Raw genomic sequence first — 26,289 nt, forward strand, 5'->3', positions numbered from 1 at the left:
ATGCGCAAAGCTGTGGGGAGATTCAGTCCTGTAACGTGTTGCGCTATGGAATTAATGTTTTCTTTGAAGAATATCCTGGTGAGTCTCACAGTTGTACATTAAGTTGTGATTCACAGTCCAGTTCTGAGTATAAAACCAGTCAGGATACTATGTTGTTGAAGATGTGATGTTTGTCGTAGCACCTGCTAACGATTCCTTAGCTTCTTTAGCTATGTTAACCTGTGGAAGGTATGCTAGCGTATCCACATGTGCTCCCTGGGCTAATGCGCTTACATGTGAAGTTTTAGCTAACACACCACGTGAGACACTTTTCATGCTTCATGATTTGCAGTGAAATGCATTTTTGTCGTTGATAAATTGTTATTGGCCAATAAGAACTGTATAGATGAGTGATGTGTGAAAAAAAGGATAAGACTAGAGAAACACATGTTTTATTTTACAAGTGAAGTGATTGCTCTGCACGTTGCGTGCAGGCTGGTTTTTTTGTGGTAGAAATCTGCTGCAAGGACCAAGCGGTGCCATCTAAGGACTGGATGCCACTGGAGGTGCCTAGAAAGGACATTCTCAATCTGAAGGCCACCTGTTTCCTTGGAGGGTGGTAGGATACAACAATTTGCAATTTTTTTTTAAGGATTAACGTTTTTTTACTGAGATCTCAGGATGCTTTAAGTTGTTACTTTTTTCTTTTTGGGTCAGATCTGATTCCATTAAACACAAAAACTGATGCATCTAAAAGCAAAACTGTGACTAAAGACAATTAACACTTACAAAGGACACTGAATACAAAGTGCACTGAACTGAAATGGACAGCCTATCTTATACATTTATGGACACTTGAAGTGATACATTGTACATTGTTGATATTTACATGTTGAATTGATTTAAATGTTTTGTTCATGTCTATGTTTTCGACCATTTAAATGTTGAATACAGTCAGATCACTTTTCTTTAAGTTGTTCTCAGTGTCTCATTCTGAGTGGAGGGTTTTTTCTTCTTTAAGTTGAGTTACCACCGCCAGTCTCCTTACGATCCTAACTGAACCCAACAAGAGTAGAATTCTGAAATATTGTTTTTTTCCTTGACTTTGGATGACCGATTACTGTGGATTTAACAGTTTTTTGACTACTCAGTTAAAAAGGGTGACAACTAGTGGCGAACCAGCCAGGAGATTGGCATAGTGGTTTACCTCCAACTCATATGACACACTGAGTGATACGTTTATTTTCGAAAATGGCACTTGACCTTTGTGAACGCTTTAGAGTTGATAGCCAGAAAACCCTGCTTATTACAGGTATTGAAAGACACCGTAGTGAACATGATATAACTAATGTTTTCGAAGTGAATGGTAAGATCTCTAACATCGTCAGGGTCCCTGATGAGCCACATCAGCCCGAAGGCAGAACACTTATAGTGTACGAGTCTGAACAGGCTATCTTAAAGATAGACCCTTCCACCTTAGGGGCAGTTGTCAGCCCTGTAGACCCTACAGTGAAATGGGTTTCCAAAACCGTCAGAGATATCACCCAAGAAGAAATGGGCAAAGAAGTGGCCCGTAGATACCTGAAGGAACTTGAGTTCATGGGGGGCAGTGGGAGAGCAGGCTTCCTTAGTATTTTCCAAGGCGAGTTGCAGGCCAGCCCCACACCCCATACTGAGACACGATCACCCATTGACCATAACATTAATATGACAGCTGACAACATTCCCAATACTGATTCGAGTGAACCCGTAGAACCCACAAGTGCTTTCAGCCCACGTTCTGACGCTTTTGCTGGTCCAGTACATGTGGACGAGAGCATCTACAACCCTTCGCATATTCAGAAAGTAGTGGTTGAACATGTTATTCGTAATGAGCCAAGTCACGCACCCCTTGCTCATGCTAAGATACGTACCTTCTCAGGCCGACTTCCGAGGCCCAATGGTGAAGTCGACTATGAGACATGGCGTACCCAAGTCGATCTTCTACTCAGTGACCCTTTTCTGACTGATGCCCTCAAAGTGAGGAAGATACTTGAGAGCTTACTTAGCCCTGCATCTGAAGTTGTAAAGCCTCTAGGGGTCACTGCATCACCAAGTGCTTATGTCACTCAGCTTGATTCAGCCTTTGGAGTTGTTGAGGACGGTGAAGAGCTTTTCACAGCCTTCCTTGGCTCGAATCAAAACAGCGGAGAAAACCCATCTGCCTTCTTGAACCGTCTTCACAGCCTTCTCACACGAGTCATTTCTAGAGGGGGAGCCCCTCCTGCAAATGTAAATGAACTGCTTCTTAAGCAATTCATTAGAGGTTGCTGGGACCAAAGCTTGATAATAAGTCTCCAGCTTGAAGCAAAAAAGAGCTTTCCACCCACGTTTCCAGAGCTTCTCCTCATGTTGAGAACCGAGGAAGAGCGTCGTTCAGCCAAATTGGACCGCATGAAGAAACATTTGGGTGCAACAAAAGCTGCTGCACATGCACACTCAGTTTTTAGTATGCCCACCTTTGACCAAGCACCACTTGCGACTCCTACTCCAACCGACAATGAAGCTGTGAAACTCGAACAAAAAGTTAATGAGCTCACAAAGCAAGTTGAGCAGTTAACTTTAACTCAAAGGCAAAGGATCACCACCCCAAGTACTGAACCTCTTGTAAGCACTAAATCCAAATCTGTGAACCCAAAACCGAATGAAACTGCCAAGCTTGAAAGTCAAATAGCCGAATTGACCAAACAAGTCCAAATGCTTGTCCAAAGCCAAAGACAATCAACCAAACCTGAGAAATATGAGCCCAAAAATTCTCTAGCTGTCAACACCAGAAACTCACAGGCATTTGCTAAAGTCCCTGGCACACCTAGGGCATGGTTTTGCTTTAAGTGTGGGGAAGACAATCATATCGCAGTAAGCTGCACAAATGACGCTAATCCCACACTTGTCCGAGAAAAGCATGCAGAGTTGAGAAAGAAACAGGCTGATTTTGCTGCACGACAGGCCACAGCCCCGTTTGCTTTAAACTAGTGGCAGCTCCTGTCGTGGGACACCCAGGAGCTGAAACCCTTGATTCCCCCAGTCCCGAGACATTAGCTTGTGGTCCTGAAGTGCAAATCACAGAACCCATTCAACCCATAGACAGCCTAGATCCTAACTCCCTCTTGCCTCAAGGTCTCATAGGCCCACGCTGTGCAGCGTCAGTACTCGTTGACGGGGTGCCCTGTGAATCCATAATGGACTCAGGCTCACAGGTTACGACCATTTCTGAGTCTTTTCACAAGATGCACCTTTCTCACCTTCCCATCCAGCCAATACATGCTCTTCTTGAAATTGAAGGAGCAGGAGGGCAAAACGTGCCATATTTGGGTTATGTTCAGACTTGCATTACATTTCCTGAAAACATTGCAGGCAAAGAACAACAATTAGCTGTTTTGGCCCTTGTTGTTCCTGAGTGTCACTTTAACAGTAGAATTCCGCTGTTGATAGGGACAAATGTGCTTTTACGGGTTTATGGACAGTTAGTACATCAAGATGGTCCCAAGTTTATTCGTAAGCTGCACTCTAAGCAGTTTGCAACGATCCTTCAACATGTTGCCCAAGTACAAAGAAATGATACTCATTCCTGCCATGTCACGTTGCATAGCAAAGGGGCAGTGACAATCCCTGCAAGACACAAACAATGCCTAATGGGAAATGTGAGATTAAGAAAGAACAACGGGAACACAAGTTTTGTCCTTGAGCCGCATGAGCAATACAAGTTACCAGGTGGATTGCTTCTTGAATCGGCTTTAGTAGACATTCCTTACAATTCCAGCAGTAAAGTACCTGTCATTGTACACAATGTTAGTGAACATGCTGTTACGTTGCAGTCAAATAGCATTGTCGCTCAAGCTTGTGCAGCACAACATGTTTCCCCACTAGCATCGAGTCAAACTCGGAATCCTCCAAGTCAAAATGAACCAGACAGCGACAACCTCACATTCAACCTTGATGATTCTCCCATCCCAGAGCAATTTAAAGAGCGGATTCTGGGAAAACTGAGGTCCATCCCTGAAGTTTTTGCTCTCGATGACATGTCCCATGGCCACACCACAGCTGTGAAGCACCAAATCAAATTGAACGATGAAGCACCTTTCAAAGAGCGGCCAAGGCCCATACACCCAAGTGACAGAGAAGCTGTCAAACAACATCTGAGAGAACTACTGGATGCAGGCATCATTCGAGAGTCACAAAGTCCTTTCGCCTCACCAATTGTATTGGTAAGAAAAAAGAATGGCTCGATAAGGCTATGCATAGATTACCGTAAACTAAATCTAAGAACTATTCGAGATGCATATGCCCTGCCAAATATTGAGGAGACATTCACAGCTCTGAGTGGAGCTAAATGGTTTTCGGTCATGGACCTTAAGTCCGGTTACTATCAGGTGGAGGTAGCCGAGGAGGACAAGCCTAAGACAGCCTTTGTGTGTCCTCTTGGCTTCTATGAATTTAATAGGATGCCACAGGGTGTTACAAATGCCCCAAGCACCTTCCAACGCCTGATGGAGAAGTGTGTGGGTGATCTCCACCTCACCGAAGTGCTTGTCTTTTTAGACGTCCTCATTGTGTTCTCAGACACATTAGAAGAGCACGAATCCAGGCTAATGAAAGTTCTTACTCGCTTGAGAGACTACGGTCTTAAATTATCCCCAGAAAAATGCCACTTCTTCAAAACATCTGTGAAGTATTTAGGGCATGTTGTGGATGCTCATGGAGTCCACACCGATCCCGAAAAGATCTCTGCTCTGAAAGGTTGGCCGCGCCCATCTAATTTCAAAGAGCTCAAATGTTTTTTAGGCTTCGCTGGATACTATAGGCGTTTTGTCGAAGGGTACTCCAAGATAGCCAAACCGTTGAATCGTCTCACTGCCGGTTACCGGCCACCGAAGAAGAGAGGCAAGATTTACAAGAGAGAACCGCCCAGACTTTCTTACAGTCCCACTCAGCCTCTCGGGGAACAATGGACTCATGAGTGTGAAACCTCCTTCCGAACAATAATCGAAAAACTGACTTCTGCACCAATTCTTGCTTTTGCCAACCCACAACTCCCCTATGTGTTGCACACGGACGCTTGTCGGGATGGGTTGGGAGCTGCGCTCTATCAGGAGCAAGAGGGGAGGCTGAGAGTAATTGCTTACGCTAGCAGGGGGCTTTCTAAGAGTGAACAGAACTATCCCACACACAAACTGGAATTCTTAGCCCTCAAGTGGGCTGTGTGTGAAAAGTTCAATGACTACCTTTACGGTTCTAGCTTCACAGTCCTGACCGACAATAACCCGCTAACTTATGTTTTGACAACTGCGAAATTAGATGCGGCAGGACACAGATGGCTGGCTGCCTTGTCTACTTACAATTTCAATATTAAGTACAGGGCAGGTCAAGCAAACAAAGATGCTGATGGGTTGTCACGGCGGCCCCAAGAGCCTCCTCGTGAAGATGAGGCATTTGTCAAAGAAAAAGCTCGTATTGATGACATGAAAGAACGTCTCATTAACATGCCAAACAATCTTGACCATGAAACGTTTTCTGCTTTGTGTCAGCGTCATTCAGTTTCATGCCATTCAGAAACCCTCTCAGTTGTCGAGAGTCTTGCTATTGACCCCAGCTCAGTCACTGAGGCTTATGGAGAAGACATCTTACCCTCAATGACAGATGCTGATTGGTGCGCTGCACAAAAGGATGATCCTTCTCTCGCTCGTGTTATAGCCCTGTTCGGAAGAGGCTTGAAACCCAGCCCCAAAGAAACAAACCTTGAATCGTCAGATGTTAAACTCCTTCTGAAACAATGGAACAAACTCGAGCTCAGTAATGGCGTGCTTTACAGGAAATTCAATGACAGAGATTCCCTTGTGTACCAGTTGGTACTGCCCCAAAAGTACCGTGACAGAGCCCTGAAAGGTGTACATGACGAGGTTGGTCACCTCGGGTTTGAGCGTGCCTTAAATCTCGCTCGGGCAAGGTTTTACTGGCCACGGATGGCTCAGTCTATTGAAGAGAAGTGTAAAAAGTGCTCACGTTGTCTCATGAGAAAGGCCCTTCCCCAAAAGGCTGCTCCACTACAGAATATCCAAGCAACTTATCCTCTTGAACTAGTGTGCATCGATTACTTGTCTATTGAGCCAGATAGTCGAGACACCAGAAATGTGTTAGTATTGACGGACCATTTCACAAAATTTGCAGTCGCGGTCCCGACAAAAGATCAAAAGGCTAAGACCATAGCCAAGGCTCTTTGGGATCACCTTATCATTCCCTATGGTATCCCTAGCCGTCTGCTTAGTGACCAAGGCAGAGATTTTGAATCTAAGCTTGTTAAAGAGCTCTGCACATTGATTGGGACAAGTAAAATTCGCACGACACCCTATCATCCACGGGGAAACCCGGTGGAAAGGTACAATAGGACTCTCTTAGACATGTTAGGCACACTGGAGGACAAAGACAAGTACCATTGGAGAGACTTTGTTAGGCCATTAACACATGCCTACAACTGTACACGAAATGACACAACAGGGTACTGTCCATACGAACTTATGTTCGGCAGACAGCCGAGGTTGCCTATTGATCTCGTCCTTGGAACTCACCCGGGCAAAACCAGTCCAAAGTCTTACTCTGACTATGTTAAAGGTCTTCGCCAAAACCTCCAAGAGAGTTACACCCTTGCCAGCGAACACTCACAAAAGATGGGTGAGAAAAATAAAATGAGGTTTGATAAAAAGATCAAAGCTGCAGAACTATTTCCAGGTGACAGAGTTTTAGTAAGGAACGTGAACGTTAGAGGGAAGCACAAACTTGCTAACCGTTGGGAACAAAATATTCACATTGTTGTCAAACGTGTCAAAGACAGCCCAGTGTATGTTGTCAGACCGGAAAATGGAGACGGTCCCCAACGTACATTGCACAGGGATTTGCTTCTCCCTTGCGGGTTCTTACCTGTTGAAGATCAGGTTGGTTTGGACTCCCAAAATGGGAATCAAAGGAAAATGAGGACCAGGAGTAAACCAAACTGCACGAAAGGCAATGACAATGATAATGGAGGAGAGTACAGTGATGAGGATGAGATGAGTGATGAAGAGGAATTATGTACTGGCACATGGAATCCACAAATCATCACAAAAGGCCCTTACTTTCAACCTGAGTCAGCTCATCCTAGGGCCCAACAGCAAATGGACAGGCATTCCCCTGTATCATCCCCTGACACTGTTGTACCGGAAACGTCCTTACCTGATATTGGAAAACCTACCTTGACACAACCTGAAGTCTCTAACACAAGTCGTGTGGACTATGTTCCTTCAGATGCTAGGTCTTCAGACCATGTTGTGATTGACATTCCCGAACCCGACTTGACACCTACCATGACTGACGCAGATCTCACTCCACCAGAGCCTGCAGTCATTAATGATGATACTGTTAGTACCGATGCTGGTGCTACAGAACCAGTGAGGTTGAGGCGCTCTGACGGAGAAAGACGCCCACCTCAGAAGTTCACTTATGATGAGTTAGGAGAGCCGCTGACCTTGGCTATTAGTTCCTTTTTCCAAACCTTAGGTGTTGCATTCTCTAAAACTGTCATGCTACCTCCACCAGGTCCCAGTTGGTCAACGATGCATGAAGGGACTCATGCCGTTTAGAGGGGGAGAGTGTAACCCATGGTTATTTTATTGCCAATTGTTTTATTTTTATTCTAATTTGAAGTGTTACTGTTTTGTTAAGTGCTGAGTTTTCCCATGTACCGTGAATGCACCATAGCGCTGTGCGTGGTGACTTTCTTTCACTGCATCCGCCTGCACGGAGCTAGATGCGCAAAGCTGTGGGGAGATTCAGTCCTGTAACGTGTTGCGCTATGGAATTAATGTTTTCTTTGAAGAATATCCTGGTGAGTCTCACAGTTGTACATTAAGTTGTGATTCACAGTCCAGTTCTGAGTATAAAACCAGTCAGGATACTATGTTGTTGAAGATGTGATGTTTGTCGTAGCACCTGCTAACGATTCCTTAGCTTCTTTAGCTATGTTAACCTGTGGAAGGTATGCTAGCGTATCCACATGTGCTCCCTGGGCTAATGCGCTTACATGTGAAGTTTTAGCTAACACACCACGTGAGACACTTTTCATGCTTCATGATTTGCAGTGAAATGCATTTTTGTCGTTGATAAATTGTTATTGGCCAATAAGAACTGTATAGATGAGTGATGTGTGAAAAAAAGGATAAGACTAGAGAAACACATGTTTTATTTTACAAGTGAAGTGATTGCTCTGCACGTTGCGTGCAGGCTGGTTTTTTTGTGGTAGAAATCTGCTGCAAGGACCGAGCGGTGCCATCTAAGGACTGGATGCCACTGGAGGTGCCTAGAAAGGACATTCTCAATCTGAAGGCCACCTGTTTCCTTGGAGGGTGGTAGGATACAACAATTTGCAATTTTTTTTTAAGGATTAACGTTTTTTTACTGAGATCTCAGGATGCTTTAAGTTGTTACTTTTTTCTTTTTGGGTCAGATCTGATTCCATTAAACACAAAAACTGATGCATCTAAAAGCAAAACTGTGACTAAAGACAATTAACACTTACAAAGGACACTGAATACAAAGTGCACTGAACTGAAATGGACAGCCTATCTTATACATTTATGGACACTTGAAGTGATACATTGTACATTGTTGATATTTACATGTTGAATTGATTTAAATGTTTTGTTCATGTCTATGTTTTCGACCATTTAAATGTTGAATACAGTCAGATCACTTTTCTTTAAGTTGTTCTCAGTGTCTCATTCTGAGTGGAGGGTTTTTTCTTCTTTAAGTTGAGTTACCACCGCCAGTCTCCTTACGATCCTAACTGAACCCAACAAGAGTAGAATTCTGAAATATTGTTTTTTTCCTTGACTTTGGATGACCGATTACTGTGGATTTAACAGTTTTTTGACTACTCAGTTAAAAAGGGTGACATGAGCATGAGATGTGCCGTGGGGGAGATATCAGATTTTATTAGGGGCCTGTATAATTCATTTGATGACTGCCCATTTTCAGTTTAGGTAAGCTCTACAGCATGATTAAAAATAGAAAGGCACCAGCATGTCACGGCTGGGCAACCGGTGTGTTTGTGGAGCAGACCCAAATACAGACACGGGGGAGAAGCACAGCAAGTGTGGCCTTATGTGTCAGTAAGCATAAACAGATGTCAGAGACCTCTGGAATATATATAAAGTTGACCATGTGCCTGTGCAGTTGGCTGATTTAATCAGTAATGTGTGGCTTGTGTTTTAATCACATTCTCATGCTTTGGTTTTATGTGAAGGACACAGTGAATTGTGAATTTGTCAATTTAGAATGTATTGCTCATACTGTAAGTGTTTGAAGAAACCCTTGGGAAATATGCAATATGTAGCTTTGTTTTCATGCTGCAGTAATAAGAGAAATGTATGTTTACTTTCTGTAATGCTTATTCTTCGTGAAAGCTCAACAACACTTCTTTTGAAAGGCGATGTAGTATGGCATGACAATCTTACTGACAGTTGTCAAAACAAATTAGTGAATTAGAGAGAATTAACTATATAAACGTAGGCTATATTAGGTTTATAGAAGTATTATATCAGTGGCATAGCTTTGTGTCCACACTTGAACTGCCTCAAAATTAAACTTTAAAATGCTAACTACAGATTTCAGTCTGTCTTTTTTATGTACGTTTCTCAAAAGTTACTGCAACTGTGGGGTCTTATTTTGACACTTCGACCCAATGTCCCTATTAAAGTTTGGTAATAACATACATTTGGACCTTTTATTATCAGCCTTTATATACTGCTGTATCTCAAGGAATATTTTTATAAATGTAAATAGATAGAATTAAGAAGTCAAAATCAGACATCTTCAGCTTAATTTGAAGATGCCTGATTGAATTTGTGCTAATGTGAATCTCGTTTTTTAAAAATATTAATCTAACCATGCCATGACTAATGCTGAAAGCTAGGGAGAACACTAAGAAGAAGCACTGTCCCCATATGAAAGGACAATGTCCTGCAGCTATAAATCATAAATCATCACTTCTGAAGAACCTACTGTGTTGAACATTGTATTTTCAAATTGAACTTGCAGAGAGAATGCAGAGTAAATGATACTGAATAAATATCATTAAATCATAGTCAAAGAGTTTATTAAATCAGTACATCATAAGAAGTCAATTCAACAGCTAGTTCATATTTTATGAATGCCATCAAAAAGTTTCAGAGGATGTCCATTATTCAGCACTTTCGCCCTGGAAAAAAGAAAAAAAAAGACTTATTCAACATATATTAAAAACATTTGTAGAATTTGTCCCATCTCATTTTATATAGCTGGATTGAAATTTACACAGGGCATGAAAATATCTACAATGTCTTCTACCTTCAATCCACAGTAAATTATTAATATACAGAACTATATCAAACAACTCCATTAAACAAAGCTAAATTTTGTGTAAAACAAATTACATGAATTACCTTTCCAACATCACGGCTCTTGGCTCTCAGTTTGTTGACCTGAGATTCAGCAATGTCAGCACGCTCCTGAGCTTCCTCCATCTCATGCTGGACCTTTCTCAGTCTGGACATGTGGGTGTTGGCCTGTTCTTCCTGTTCAGTGTAACAATATGTTGTATTTTCTTTTTAAATATCTGGTCATATATGCTAAATATATGTCATTTATAAAGTTATGCATTCCATGTGTAAAATAACAAAACGTTTTACTCACAGCCTCCTCAGCCTGTCTCTTGTAAGCCTTGACTTTGAGCTGCAGCTTGTCCACCAGATCCTGAAGTCTGACCACATTCTTCTTGTCCTCCTCAGTCTGCATAGATAACAAACTGTTATTTATAGCTGAGGAAGAAAGAATTTAGGAACTTAAATAGATATATATATATATATATATATATATTTATGAGAGCTCGAGAAGATGTGGAGTGGCTCCAGCAGATCCCGGGAACAACATCAGAGATCTCTGTCCAGAAGAGCGCAGTCCTAGGAACAGCTAAGATACTGCGCAGGACCCTCAAGCTCCCAGGCCTCTGGTAGAGGACCCGAGCTTGAAGGATTGACCGCCCGCGGGGAATTTTTAATTTTTTTTTATATATATATACATGTTTAAATAGATGTGTAATTACCTGGTAGGTGAGCTCCTTCACTCTCCTCTCATATTTGCGGACTCCTTTAACAGCATCAGCTCCACGTCTCTGCTCAGCTTCAACTTCAGCTTCCAGTTCACGGACCTTTAATGCCATGATAAATAATCAGCTTTTAATAAATGTTAGAGTACAGAGAAAAAAGGGTGGAGTTCATTTGATGGAATCAAGGTCTGTTTTTTAAATACTTGAATAATAACTCAAGAATATATTCAGTACATACCCTGGACTCCAGTTTCTGGAGCTGCTTCTTGCCACCCTTCATGGCGAGGTTCTCTGCCTCATCCAGACGGTGCTGCAGGTCCTTGACTGTGACCTCCAGGTTCTTCTTCATCCTTTCCAGGTGAGCACTGGTGTCCTGCTCCTTCTTCAGCTCTTCAGCCATCATGGCAGCCTGAAAGTATGGGTGGTGTTGGGATTATTGATCAAGCATGAACAGAAATTTTGAAAAGAAAAGAAGGCTTGTAAATTACTAACTTACATCAGTGATAGCCTTTTTGGCCTTCTCCTCAGCATTTCTTGCTTCTTGAACTGCATCATCCACCTCACCCTGAACCTGGACAAGGTCAGCCTCCAGCTTCTTCTTGGTGTTCAAAAGACTGGTGTTCTGAATGAAAGAGAAACAGTTTTAATGATGTGATTCTCACTCTCTGAAGTCTCAAAGTTCTTGTAAAGTAATGAATACTAACCTGAGAGTGAAGCAGTCCAACACGCTCGCTAGCATCAACCAACTCCTGCTCAGCTACTTTGCGTCCTCTCTCTGTCTGCTCCAGAGCGACTCTCAGCTCCTCAGTCTCAGCCACCATCAGACCATTTCTGCGCTCCACCATGGCGACCTGCTCCTTCATGTCTTCCTGTCCTCTGATTGCGTCATCCAGGTGCAGTTGGGCATCCTGATGACAAACAAACAAAAGATATTATCATTGTATGCTTTGAGGTTAATTAAAAATTCACACACACACAAATTATTTACCAACTCACCTTGAGCTGTCCTTGGACATTCCTCAGTTGTTTCTGGGCCTCAGCAGCCTGTCTGTTGGCATGGCTCAGCTGAATCTCCATCTCATTCAGGTCTCCCTCCATCTTCTTCTTGACTCTCAGGGCATCATTCCTGCTCCTGACCTCAGCATCAAGAGTGCTCTGCATGGAGTCAATCACCCTCTGGCTGTTCCTCTTGATCTGCTCCATCTCCTCATCCTTCTCAGCCAGCTTCCTGTCAATCTCACCTTTCACCTGGTTTAGCTCAAGCTGAATACGAAGGATCTTGGCCTCCTCATGCTCCAGAGTGCCCTTTGAATAAATATAACAACTGTTACTAAAGAATCTCTTAATAATATGAATTGCACAGACTAGGACTGATCTTAATTTTTTTTAGGAAAATACATATTTTTGTAATATATAAATCATTACCTCAGCTTCCTCCAGAGCTGTCTGAATTTCAGACTTCTCAGTCTCAACAGTCTTCTTGGCCTTTTCCAGCTCATGGATGCTCTTTCCTGTCTCACCAATCTGCTCAGTCAGATCTGAGATCTCCTCTACAGAGCAAACACAGCCAAGAGTTAGAGTACTTGGAGCTGACATATGCAAATGTTTTTGCCACAACAAAAGCTGTAAATGAATATAAACATTAGAATCATATCCATATGATATATAGCAAGATAAGCATACGCTGCAGGTTCTTGTTCTCTCTCTTCATGGTCTCAAGATGATCCAGAGCCTCTTCATAGGAGTTCTTCATCTTGAACAACTCAGTGCTGAGAGAACGAGCCTCCTTTTGGGCTCCTTCCAGCTCTGCCTGGCTCTCCTCATACTTCTGCTTCCATTCTGCCAGGACCTATGTTAATATAGGTTAATTAGTTGGTTGTTATTATGGGTGTATCCCTCTTCTTATTATATTAGTTATGTTTAAAACTTTACCTTATCAAAGTTCCTCTGCTTCTTGTCAAGGTTGGCAGCCAGAGCATTAGCTCTCTCCACATCAATCATGAGGTCCTCCACCTCACCCTGGAGCCTCTGCTTGGTCTTCTCCAGTGAGGCACACTTGGAGTTCACAGCCTCAATGGATTCCTCAGCCTCCTGCAGGCGCTGGGCAAGCTTTTTCCTGTTGTTAAAAGAATTTTGTTTTGATTAAGTCTGAATTGGTTGGTTTTAAGTCTGAAAACAAATTTAAACAATGAAAGTATTGTGACTTACTTGGCCTCCTCCAGCTCCTCAGTGCGCTGGATAGCATCAGTCTCATATTTGGATCGCCACTGAGCCACCTCACTGTTGGCCTTGGACATTCCTCGCTGCAGCTCAGCCTTGGCCTCCTGCTCCTCCTCAAACTGCTCTCTGAGCAGATCACAGTCATGACGTGCTGACTGAACAGCATGAGCCAGGGCGTTCTTGGCCTGTTGAAGTGACAGTTGATTTCAGATTTCAATATTTTATTGTTGAAATCAATTTTAAAGTCTAATGCTGAGAGGATGAGAAATTTAAATGGTAACAACTAGGAACCAAATTAGAGGACATTCCAACTGATTTAAAACTTATGTGTTTAAATTAGTAAGTGCTATGATATAAAAGAAGACAGAAAATAATTCAGACCTTCACTTCCTCCTCAACGTGTCTCTTCAGTTCCTCAATTTGCTGAGTGAAGGCCTGCTTGCCCCTTGTCAGTTGAGAAACAAGAGCTTCTTTCTCCTCAAGCTGGCGACTAAACTCACCTGTAATTAATAAAGAGGTTCTAATATTAGTTTTCTTCATTTTACCGAGTGGTTAGTCACAATTTGTGGTCACCTCTATATTACAAATATATCTAAGTTTTAAAATTGATAAAGCCACCAAAAACAACTTCTTTGTCATATGTCACTTACCATTCTCTGTCTGAAGTCTCGCCTTCTGGGCATTAATGTCATTCAGCTGACGAACATTTTCATCGTTTTTGGCTTTGAGTTCACTTAGTTGATCCTCAAGAGTCCTGCACATTTTCTCCAAGTTCCCCTACAGTAACAAAATGTAAGATATGTTGTAGATTTTTTCAAGTTTAAAACTTGTAAATTCATCGTTTACAGTTGAAGAATGAACATGAAAAGCAAATAAATAATTCACCTTTGCTTTAGAGACTGCCTCCATGTTGCTGGAGAGGTCATCAATCTCCATCTTGTACTCGCTCTTCTCTTTCTCCAGCTTCTGTTTGACACGCTGGAGGTTGTCAATCTGCTCTCCGAGCTCTGCAACAGTGTCAGCCTGCTTCTTACGGAGAGCTGCTGCAGTAGCTTCATGCTGCAGAGTTGATTCCTCAAGATCACGACGCAGTTTCTGGAACTCAGCCTCTCGCTTCTTGTTCATCTCAATCTGAGCAGCTGTTGCTCCACCAGCTTCCTCGAGCCTCTCGCTGATCTCTTCAAGCTCCCTGGAGAGGTCGGCTCTCTGTTTCTCTACCTTAGCCCGAGCTGCCCTCTCAGCCTCAATCTCCTCTTCCAGCTCCTCAATACGAGCCTAGTTTGAAGTTTTAAATTAATTAAGCTTATTAATGAGAACTAAAATTGTAATTTTTGTTTAATTAAAATGCACAATATTTTTCATGAACACTGGTCATGAGTGTTACCTGGAGTTCCTTGATCTTTTTCTGAAGTTGAGCACCAAGGGACTGTTCATCCTCAATTTTGCTGAGAAGTTGGCTGATTTCAAAGTCTTTCCTTGATGGAGAAACCAACAGAGATTTTATTGTCACAGTCTGTATGATTGTTAGAATGCAATGAGTCAAAATGACATTCTTAGCAAAAACAAAAAAAAGCCCTACTTCTTGATTTTCTCATCAGACTGCTGCTTGTCATTCTCCAGATCCATTATGGATTCCTGGGCCAGTTTCAGATCTCCCTCCAGCTTTCTCTTGGCTCTCTCAAGGTCCATGCGGAGCTTCTTCTCTTGCTCCAGTGAACCCTCAAGCTATAAAACCATGTCAGTTGATTCAAGTGGTTTGAAAGACAATGATTCAATACTCTTTCCATTAAAAAGCAATATGATTATATTTTTCTTACATCATCAACTTGCTGTTCCAGTTTTGTCTTGGCTTTGGTCAGAGTGTTGACTTTGTCTTCCTCTGCCTGGAGATCATCCAGTGTTTGCTGATGGGCCTCTTGTAAGGCTTTCTTCTCCTTGGTTAACTTTGCAATGGCCTCATCCTGAGATGCCATCTCCTCTGTCAGGTTTTTCACCTAAGAATTGTACAAAGGATGTATTTAAATATAAGTTAACAACTATATATCTCAGGAAAGAATTAATATATTTTAATTTAGAGTCGTTTTTTCCTCTCAAATATAGATAAATTGAACCTTGTTTTCTGTGGCATGTTTCTCCTTTTCCACTTTGGCCAAGGTGAGCTCCAAGTCATCAATGTCCTTCTTTAGCTCAGAGCATTCATCCTCCAGCTTCCTCTTCTTAGCAGTCAGCTCAGCATTGATTTCCTCTTCATCCTCCAGTCTCTCACTTGTCTCTTTGAGTTTGGCCTCGAGCTGGATCTTGCTCTTAATAAGTCCCTCACACCTTTCTTCAGCATCAGAGAGATTGTCAACTTCCTATAATACATGGAACAGAAAACAATGTATAATTTAGTGTTGTCATGTCGTGTGTCTTGGCAATTCCTCATTATTCATTTAAAAAAAAAATCTACACTCTGTTGTGCCACAGACACAGTCAGAATCAGCTAACCTGCATACAAGACATTATAGGCATTATATATTTGTTCTTTTGTTTCCTACTTACTGCAGCCACTTGAAGTTGCAGGTCATTCTTCTCCTGCAGCAGGGCGACCATCTTCTCTTCCAGTTCCTTCTTCTTGGCCAGAGCAGTAGCCAGGTCTGTCTGCATCTTCTCATAGTTCTCCTTCATGTTCTGCAACTCCTTCTCAGTCTCAGCACTCTTCAGAAGAGGCTTGATCTTGAAGTACAGTTTCAGCCATGGCCAGTTCTTGACATTCATGAAAGAACGGATGTTGTACTGGATGGAGAAGATAGATTCTCTAAAAACCAAACATGAGAGTGTTACTTTTAGTATATAAGGATCTTAATATGAGGAAGGAAATACAAAAGAGAATACAATAGAGTTTAGTATGATAATGTTACCTCCTCTCCATCATCTTCACAAACTCTTTCCTCATGACGTATCCTCTGCAGAGAGCCTGAGTCATGGTCACCAGCTCAGCCAGTTTCTCATCTCTCATCTCCTCAAGAGTGCCCAGCAGACCAGCTTTGAAGAACACCTATTTAATCATTGAAAACATATGTATAGGTGCAGATTGACAGTGTTTTTTTTAATGTCTATTAATATAATGAAGTGTACCTTAGTGTGCCCAAACATGTACTGTGTGTGATCCACATCAATGGAGCCAAGCAGCTTCTCTGAAGCTTTCTTGTTGTCAATGAACTGTCCCTCAGGGATGACGCTGGCATTCAACACTTTGTATCTTCAAGAGAGAATCATGTTGTTACTTGAATTTGTCTTCCATCATATTCAAGTTTGTCCTTTACAACAACAATGAATTCATTTCTGCTATCTAATATTGTAATGTGCTGTCACCTCTGCTTGAAGTCACCATAGAGGATTCTGCTGGGGAAACCCTTTCTGCAGATTCTGATGCCCTCCAGTACACCGTTACACCTCAGCTGGTGGATGACCAGGGCATTCTCCATAAGTCCTGAGAGTCAGAAATGCATTTCGTTTCAAAAATTTCTTCATTTCACTCTGTCATTTTTGCAGTTAATAGTACTGTGGGCTCCTGTGGGGTACCTGGGGTCTTTGTCTCATTGGGAATCAGGCAACGGACAAAGTGAGGATGAGTGCTTCTTAAGTTGGTCATCAGCTTGGCCAGGTTCTCCTGTAGATCAGCACCATTAGATAATAGGTCAAAAATATTTTAAAAAGAACATTTAATTTTGTTTTTCTTAAATATAAATCTATACATACTCTGAAAAGAGCAGACACAGTTTGGAAGGAACCACCCTTCTTCTTACCACCTTTTTTGCCACCAGCAGCCTCTGTTTTCATAAACAGTAAATTTCATTATTGGAATTTAATGAATATTTTTCACAGTACACATATTAGCCTGCAGTGTGCACATTATAGTTATTGCACAGATACATACTATCTGTACTGGACACGCGAGCTTGTGAGCACTTTTGTTTCTTACCTTCAGCTCCAGCATGGGCTGCGTAAAGGAAGCACAGCAGTTTGTTTGAAGACTTCTGGTAGAGCTGAACAACTGAGTCATTCAGTGGGTCCTTGTTCTTGTCCAGCCAGCCAGTGATATTGTAGTCCACTGTACCAGCATAGTGAACCAGGGAGAAGTGTGCCTCAGCCTTGCCCTTTGCAGGCTTTGGCTTCTCAAAGCATTTGGTCTTGCCAAGATGCTGATCGTGCAGCTTGTTCTTGAACGTTGTGTCAGAGGCCTTGGGGAACATGCACTCCTCTTCAAGGATGGAGAAGATGCCCATTGGCTGAGAAAATGTCACATATCATATTAAAATTTCAACAGAGGTAACATATGCAACCACATGTACATTTCTTCCAGAGTAGCTGTTTACCTTCTCAATAAGCTCAATGCAGGCAGCCAAGTCCATACCAAAGTCAATGAACTCCCATTGAATGCCTTCTTTCTTGTACTCCTCTTGCTCCAGGACAAACATGTGATGGTTGAAAAACTGTTGCAGTTTCTCATTGGTGAAGTTGATGCAGAGTTGCTCCAAGCTGTTGAACTGTAATAGTAAAAACATGGTCATTTTCATGGCAATACAGTATTTAACATTTAAGAAATGTGGTGAAATGTCTCAAGTGCTCACATCGAAGATCTCAAATCCAGCGATATCCAGCACTCCAATGAAGAACTGTCTGGGCTGCTTTGTGTCCAGCATCTCATTGATACGGATAACCATCCACAAGAACATTTTCTCATAGACAGATTTGCACAGAGCTGAGACAGCATTGTTGACCTGGCGAACAAGAATTTATAATGATACAAAACAGCTATAATGTCCAAATCTTTAATATAACATCATTAAAAATTTATTTATATTACCTGTGGGACGGTCTGACCTTTGGTCACCATCTCATTGCCGACTTTGACTCTTGGGTAGCACAGAGCTTTCAGCATGTCAGCTGAGTTCAGGCCCATGAGATATGCAATCTTGTCCGCCACTGAGGAAAAATAGCACAATATCTAATTAATGTACATTTCTTCAAATGTTACTTCCCTCTAATGTCCCAATCCTCCCAATTATAAACAAAAAAACTTCATAATGACAATTTTACTATTTTGCCAGTTACCCTCAGTGCCATCAGGTTCAGCCTGCTCCTCACGCTGCTTCTGCTTAAATTTCATGTTGCCATGATGCATCACAGCACCAGTCAGCTTGTAGATGTTTATTTTCTCATCAGCAGTAAAGCCCAAGATGTCAATTGCAGTCTGAAATTCACACAAATTAAAGAAACAAATATTCTGAAAAAGAAAAGAGATTTATGCCCAAATGCAAGAATGCAGATAAACATGAAATGTGATTTTACATCTGTTGCAATGAACTCCTCCACATCATTGATGCTCTTGACAGTGACTTCACCCTGACTGATCATTGGATAGTCATAGGGGTTAGTTGTGATCAGAAGAGCCTCTGTAATAAATAAATAAATTAATTAATTAATTAAAGAATTGTCTCATTTTATTTTCTTTAATTCTTGGAACCATTGAATGAAAGGCAGAGCCTTCAGCTATCATGCTACTTTCCTGTGGAACCAGTTTCCAGTATAGATTCAGTAGACGGACAACCTCCAATTGAATATTAAGCTGAAAACATATCGCTTTTATTTAAAACAAAGTTAGGGTTGGATCAGGTGACCCATGAACATTCTTTTAGTCACACTATGCTCAGAGTGCTGGGAGACTTGCATTAATGTACTGAGAATTTCTTCTGGACTCACCTCTTTTAACTCCATTTGTTTTTAATGCAACTAGAACATGTCATTAAATTTTGTTTTCTCTCTCCCATATTTTTTCATTGCCTCGTTATGCTCTCCTTTCTCGCTTCTCTTTCCCCCATCCCCCAACAGATCATGATAGATTCCTACCCCTTTCTGAACTTTTTTCTTATGGTTAAAATGTTTTTCCTTCCCACCATTGCCAAGTGCTTGGTCATACGGAATAATCTCATTTCTCTCTATTATTGCAGGCTTTTGACCTTAAAATACAAGATGCAATACAGCACTATATGACATAAAACTGATGGTGTTAATAAATGTGGTACAAATAAAACTGAATTGAATTAAGTCACAGTTAGTAGATGTCATAAAATATTGAAGTTGTCATACCCAGGAGCTCAGGCTTGTGGCCAGTCATCAGCTGATAGAAGATATGGTAGCTTCTCTCAGCAGACAACTGGAAAGTGACACGGGACTTCTCCAGCAGATCTAAGAACAACAAATTATTTTTGGACAATTTAGACATGAAGAATGACAGAGCATGGCTCATGCATCCAGCCATTTTCTTAGCTCATCAACAATGTGTTATGGGATTGTTTTGAACTTTTTTCAGTTCTATAAGTGAATTGACTCTGTAATTATGATAGAAAGTGTTCTAGACCAACAGATGGCAATCAGTTACTGTGTTGATGTACACCACTTGTAGCTCCTGTTTCTTATATATGTTTCATATACATTTTCTTGGTTGTAACGATACTGTTCTTATGTGTACCTGTGCTACCACATACAAAATTACTTCTACTCGAAGTTAAGTTTCTGCTATGTAATTATAAATATGTATATATAATGTTTCAGATGTACTGTCCAAGCAATTATCTAAATATATTCATTACAGAATAAATAAACCCAAATGTTTTCTGTATCCTAGAAGTATTAGCTTACTTCTCAGTTCCTACAGCCTGAATTAATTTGTATGTGTAGAAATACTTTGAAGCACAGATAACTTTAATTACTTTTAATTTAGAATGGTTCAAACTTACATGTTTCAATATCAGCTGAGGCCAGCTTGCCAGTTGTGCCAAAATGAATCCTGATGAATTTACCCTAAAGATGTAGAGCTTTATTAATATTGCTGTTTATGTGAGCAAATACTAAACATCTTACTTACATTAACTCACTCGTAATAACTTACAAAACGGGAAGAGTTGTCATTTCTCACAGTCTTGGCATTACCGTAGGCCTCCAACAGAGGGTTGGCAGCGACAATCTGATCCTCAAGAGAGCCCTGCAAGAATGGTTATTTGAGCTGAAATTCCAAATTTACTTTTTCTTTCACAAATACTTTGATCCTAAATAAAGAATCTACCTGCATTTTACCAGGTGTTGGCTCAGCCTTCTTAGCTCCAATAGCTGCAATTGTTGCAAAGTACTGGATGACACGTTTGGTGTTGACAGTCTTTCCTGCACCAGATTCTCCACTGGGGTTTAGGGATCATACTGTTAGATTTCACATTCAATAACTTAAAGTTCATAAAGATTTTACACACAGATTTGGATTATACTTACGTAATCAGGACAGACTGGTTCTCACGATCTAAATGAAAACAAGCTTCACATGAGTTCTGCTTCCATCATATATTGAATAATCTGAGTTTTTTCTTAGCAATTATAATAACTAAGTGCTAAGAAAGTAATTATTAGCAAATAGAATTACAAAAATCATTCCCACTTGTTAAGGTTTAATTTTCATTTAAAAGTTTTAACAGTAAATCGATCTTACCAGTGAGCATGAACTGATAGGCATTGTCAGAGATGGAGAAGATGTGAGGTGGAGCCTCAATCCTCTTCTTTCCTCTGTATGCTGCTACACATGTAGCATCATATACAGGAAGCCACTTGTAGGGATTGACGACAACGCAGAACAAGCCAGAGTAGGTCTGTATCATAGAGAATAAATAATATTTGAATATATACAAATCGTTATGATATTTTAATATAGGAATAGGAATATTCCTATAGGAATATAGGAAAGTAAAAACTTACGTAGATCATCCATGATGCATAGCGCTCTTTGAGGTTATACAGCACAGCTGGCTCATTAAGGTGGGTCATCATGGCCATGTCCTCAATCTTATCAAACTTTGGAGGGTTTCTAGGGTGGATGTCATCCTCCTTTACAGTGACCGTCTAAATAGAAAATCTAAATCAGCCTCAACTTTTACAATTACACAATGTATATTAAACACATGAATGAAGTACATAGATTATTCATCTACCTTTCCTCCCTCTGTCTCAACAGTGGCTTTACCACCCTCCTTCTTGACGAGTTTGCCCTTGATATACATCTCATCAGCATCAGTCACAAAGAAGGCCGTCTTGGCATCAAATGGAGCAGCTTGAGCCTCAATCCTCTCCTTTTCTGGCTTCCGGAGGTAAATGGCCGCCGCGCCATACTGCTCCATCTCTGCGTCTGTGCTCATGGTGGCACTTTAGTGAAGACTGAAAATAAAAATCATAAATCATATGTTTATTACACAACTCACAATTAATTTCTATTGTTTTTGTTTTTTGGAATTTACCTCAGCTGATGCAAAGAGAAATTTCCTGGTATCCTGCGTATGTCAAGATGCTGTAAAAATAACGTTAAAGATAGATTAGTGTACGTTTTGCATTGCTTTGTCAGTATTTTATTCTCTGAGTTATATTAAAATGCAAAATGTTTAGCAAAATTGAAGTAACTTCAGATTAAAACATGCAGTCTATTAACTTACAACAGCTAGAGAAATGGTAGAAGAGCTTCTACAGTCTCTCAGTTCAGCAGAGAGACTGTAGAGAAAGTTTTACTGTACTCACCCGCCTTAGATGCCTGCCAGTTAATGCAAACACCCAGAGCTGCTGCTTTTATACACAACGGCTCTGCTTCCTCAGCATTTGCACTCCTCTCAGTTTGGTCAGAAATCTCTCACACCTTGCTGCTCGATATAGTCAATAAATAATTTACTTATCATGTTTCATTGTCTATCGAATTGATATTTTACAAAGCTTTATTAGAAATACATTTACAATTCAGTTCTTTAAATTTTATTAAGGGACAACTATATTATTATACAGTCAAATGTAATGTGTATATATATATATATATATATATATATATATATATATATATATATATACATATATATATATATATATATATATATATACATATATATATATATATATATATATATATATATACATATATATATATATATTGCCAGCTTTTAGCACATGAATGATGTCCGGAACATACGCAGCTATAAAATACTCAAATTAAAATTTTCCACTCAAATTTTCAGGTTCATATAGCATTATATTGACACAGTTTATCACTAAGCATGAAGTGTACCCTATGGTAACCAGTAATGAGATTTAAATTTGGAGAAGTCCTGAAATGTCACTGGTATACAGTTGCAGGACATAAAAATCTCAGGCATCTGTCATCAAATTCAGCATCAGACTTTCTCTTAATGCCAGACAAGTGTTGTATATCTCTACTGGGAACAGACTTTAAGGACGATTGGTCAGCTCAGATAACTAAATACCAGAACAATCACAAATACTACTGATGCATTTCTGCAAAATATAAAGATACAGCTTTTGTTATTTGTTATTTGTTTTTTTGTTTTTATTTGCCTAGTAAATGATAAATGACCCACACATGGCTTAATATTTTCCATCTCATCAGCAGATGAAATAGTATTAACGTCAAAAGTAAATCCAGGAAAGGTTATCTTATGTTTCCTGGATTTTATAAGTCTTCATAATTTTACAATGAGGAACAGCATTGTATCACAGACTGCAGAAAATTTGTTTTGTTTTTTTTCTTGTTATTGGTGAACTTCTGCCAGACTTTACTTCTGACAAACACCCCTCTCTGACGTGCTGTTTTTAGACTTAATCATGTTACTGACCTGTTGCCAATTAATTTTTTAAGATTTTTAAGATTTTAACCTGTCGAATGTTCCTCCAACTGTTTCTTTCTAATACTACTTGCTTTTTCCAGCCTTTTTATGTTGCCCCCATCCAAATGTTTTGGAAACATGTTGCTGTCATCAGATTTGAATGTTTTAAAATTAATAGTAAAATGTCAGACTTAACATATCAAATCTCTTAAATGTTCCCCATCCCTGGTGGATAAAACTGTACAGTTTTATCCCCACTTTAAAATATGTCAGACATATTGTAAGACATATAGATTTTTATCCACTTTCTCTAATCTTTATAACTAAACTTTTAGAATTTGAAACAGTACACAGAAAATAAAATAATAAAATCAGAAATGTTCACTTTCAGTGCACATGATCACTAGTCAGTAGAGATCCAGTTGATCCAGATCCTGTTCTTGTCCAACTTTTCATTAAGCCAGGCAGCACTGCTGTTACAAAATGAAAACTGCCACTCAATACATTAAAGAGCAATGAAAAGGATTAAGAATCTGTAGGGGGGAAAAAGAGTCCTACATACACAAAGTTGTGATCGCAAGCTTCTTATTTTAACCTGTTGAATTACAGTTATGTACCCAGGCTGCTGTCTCACATCTCATAGTTCGAAAGCCTTGCTGAAAGGGCTCTCTAGGGCTTGTTTAGTTTGCAACTAATGGTGCAGCTGCTGTGATGAGATGATAGAAAGGAGCCACCACACTCTTATGCAAAAAGATTATTCCTAACCTCATTCAAAAATTAAAACCATTGTTCCATTATGAAATAAAACACATTACAGAGAAGATTCATTTTCACATACTTATTAAATGTCAGTACATAGTCACAGTTGCCTTTTTTTTCCTGATGGATATTTGCACAACATAATCCTCTTGGAATACACTTACTGATTGGAATACCCGATTTGGATGTCTAAGTTAATACTTTTGGCAATATAGTCTGCATATATATATGTAAAAATTCCCCACTCGCCCTGCAAGTGTCTTTATTAGGGCTGGGTATCATCACAGATTTCTAGAATTGATTCGATTTCGATTCACAAGGTCCCGAATCGATTCGATCCACGATTCAATTCAATCCAATTTGATTCGATTTGAATTGGGTAAATTTTGCCTCAGACAGTCAGAAATATTATAATTCTGATCACGTATCAGTACATTTCCATATTTTTATTTCTATAAAAAGAAATCTGACACTTGCAAGACTTCATCAGAGGTGTAAGCATCACAGCAGATGCCTTTGTGTCAAAGTAACTGAGGATAAAACACAGAAAAACATGAAGGAGATTTTCCTGGCCTGGGATTTTATAAAAATATTCTGCAGTATATCAAAAATGAAAGAAAACCATTAATCAACATATGAACATTACCTGATGCTGCTGAAGTGAAGCAGAGCAAAGTTACAGAGGTTTTATTAGAGACACAGCCAAGTTTAAATTTGTTCAGTAGCCTATTGAACAGCAGAAATTAGGCTTTCTTTTTGGAAGTAAGTAAAAGGAAAAAAACAGTGGCCGACAGCACTGTAAACAACGGTAGACTTGTGCGTAATAAGCAAGCGAATAATGCAGAAAACAGATTTTTAGATGAGAAACTGTTCTTGAAGTATACTGAGAGAGAGAGAGAGCTCTGCATGAAGTGTGATTTTATCGTGGTGGAAGCAAAACAGCAAAAGTAAGAGAGAATTCATGATGATGTCTATGTGAAGCGTAGTTTGGATCTTCTTTTGCTGCTGGTTCAGTCAATATTGTTTGGAGACAGATAAAAACCTGCAGCTTCAGAATCAGTCCAAAAAGGACGTAAACACAAAACGTGGACCCGCCGAAACATCAGAATCAGCGAGCTGTCGGCTTTCAGCCCTGACCGTGACCGTGCCGTCGGGTGAGAAAACCACATCTCACTGATTCTGATCCGAGTTTACGTCTTTGTGCAGAATCCGTGTACCTACTGTCATTTACTGTTTTAGCTGTTTGGTGGTTGTTGAAATTTTGTGAGGTTTAACCTGAGATTCTGACATTTTGGGCAAAATAAATTTATATTAAAATATCGATTCAGGATTTTAATGATGATGTGTTTAAACAAGAGAGAAATGTGTGAAAATGTCGATGCCTGTCTGTTTATAAAAGTTTATAAACTGTGTAGTGAGGGGTTTTACAGCCGTAAAACATCTATAATAATTGTTAAAAAATACAGTTCGCTACTTATACTATACTACTATATTTTTAGAATGTAACACCTGCGATAAACGAGGGACCACTGTACACTGATGCATACATCAGAGCTACAAAGAAGAAAGCGCATTGCTAGGACTGATTGGAGGCTAATTTAATTTCAAAAGACTACCCGATGGAAGCCTTGATAAAAGCGTGGTTTTGTGCCAACTGTGCAAAAAGGAGTTTGCATACCACCAAAGCACTTCAACCTTACGGTACCGTCTAAATGCAAAGCATGTTGCAGCTAGCACAGAAACTGTGCTAACTGCACAGAAGCGGTTAGCACTAGCATTTCGAGTACCAACAAAAGGTGTCGGCAGCCCAAATTTGATGAAATGACTGATTTCAGGACCAAAATCAGTAAGTCAACATTGGACCATCTTACAAATTCTCTCGCAAAATGGATTGCTCTGTACTGTAGACCACTTTCAGTGGTAGAAGATAGGGGGGTAGAAAATTTGTTACAGATTCAGATGAGGAAGCCCTGTGTAACAGGGCCCTGAGTTTGTACAGAGCAGAATCCACCAGAGACAGATTTCCTGCTGTAGTTGTGGTCCAGTGGAGCAGGGACCCACTCAAAGCTTTCTGTCCTGACCCACAAGTATTTGATTAGTCCTGCTACTTCTGTCCCATGTGAGAGACTGTTCTCACTTGCAGGTCACATAGTAACAAAAAAGAGAGCTGCCTTTAGCACTGAAAACGTGAACAGACTAGTTTGTCTAAGTAACTGGCTGAAAGAGATGGAAAGTAAATAAGCATGGAGGTATTGTGAATCCAATGGGTTTGTTATTTTTTGCACTAAAATGTTTGATGATCACACGGTTTTAGCCTAATGTACAAAATAATGTTGGCTAAGGTTACTCAGAGTTTGAAGGCAAAGCTGGTCAAATAACCTTTTATGTTTCTGCCTTATTTTTTTAAGAAGAAAAACTGCACTTTACTTTGAAATTTTTATTATTATTATTTGAAGACAATACCATTTTGAAAATGTACTTAAAGTAAAATGTACT

General features: G+C 40.2%; 1 protein-coding gene across 1 annotated transcript; it reads right to left on the reverse strand.

Moving 5' to 3' along the window:
• Positions 1-10,225: 10,225 nt before the first annotated feature.
• On the reverse strand, positions 10,226-21,570 carry LOC134626314 (myosin heavy chain, fast skeletal muscle-like). Its single transcript, XM_063472026.1, has 39 exons — positions 21,367-21,570; positions 21,134-21,277; positions 20,871-21,027; positions 20,657-20,684; positions 20,457-20,568; positions 20,283-20,375; positions 20,131-20,194; positions 19,481-19,579; positions 18,683-18,786; positions 18,446-18,584; positions 18,198-18,316; positions 17,962-18,111; positions 17,707-17,877; positions 17,313-17,619; positions 17,090-17,160; positions 16,913-17,000; positions 16,703-16,820; positions 16,466-16,589; positions 16,249-16,385; positions 15,890-16,145; positions 15,460-15,702; positions 15,166-15,342; positions 14,928-15,073; positions 14,733-14,823; positions 14,234-14,623; positions 13,999-14,125; positions 13,730-13,848; positions 13,337-13,533; positions 13,061-13,244; positions 12,812-12,977; positions 12,554-12,678; positions 12,125-12,433; positions 11,833-12,036; positions 11,625-11,750; positions 11,367-11,537; positions 11,126-11,230; positions 10,717-10,812; positions 10,467-10,598; positions 10,226-10,243 (listed from the first exon to the last, which is right to left on the reverse strand). Exons 1-39 carry the CDS (start codon positions 21,568-21,570, stop codon positions 10,226-10,228), a joined length of 5,811 nt encoding a protein of 1,936 aa, XP_063328096.1.
• Positions 21,571-26,289: the final 4,719 nt, after the last annotated feature.

Source organism: Pelmatolapia mariae, linkage group LG4 (assembly GCF_036321145.2).
Source record: "Pelmatolapia mariae isolate MD_Pm_ZW linkage group LG4, Pm_UMD_F_2, whole genome shotgun sequence".
Taxonomy (NCBI): domain Eukaryota; kingdom Metazoa; phylum Chordata; class Actinopteri; order Cichliformes; family Cichlidae; genus Pelmatolapia; species Pelmatolapia mariae.

Excerpts from the sequence above, each read along its gene's own strand:
- LOC134626314 (XM_063472026.1), bottom strand. The coding sequence starts at position 21,570 with ATGAGCACAGACGCAGAGATGGAGCAGTATGGCGCGGCGGCCATTTAC. Across the intron at positions 20,376-20,456 it reads CAACACCTGGTAAAATGCAG|GGCTCTCTTGAGGATCAGAT; the intron begins GTAGATTCTTTA and ends CCATTCTTGCAG. Across the intron at positions 16,821-16,912 it reads CAATGAGACAAAGACCCCAG|GACTTATGGAGAATGCCCTG; the intron begins GTACCCCACAGG and ends TCTGACTCTCAG.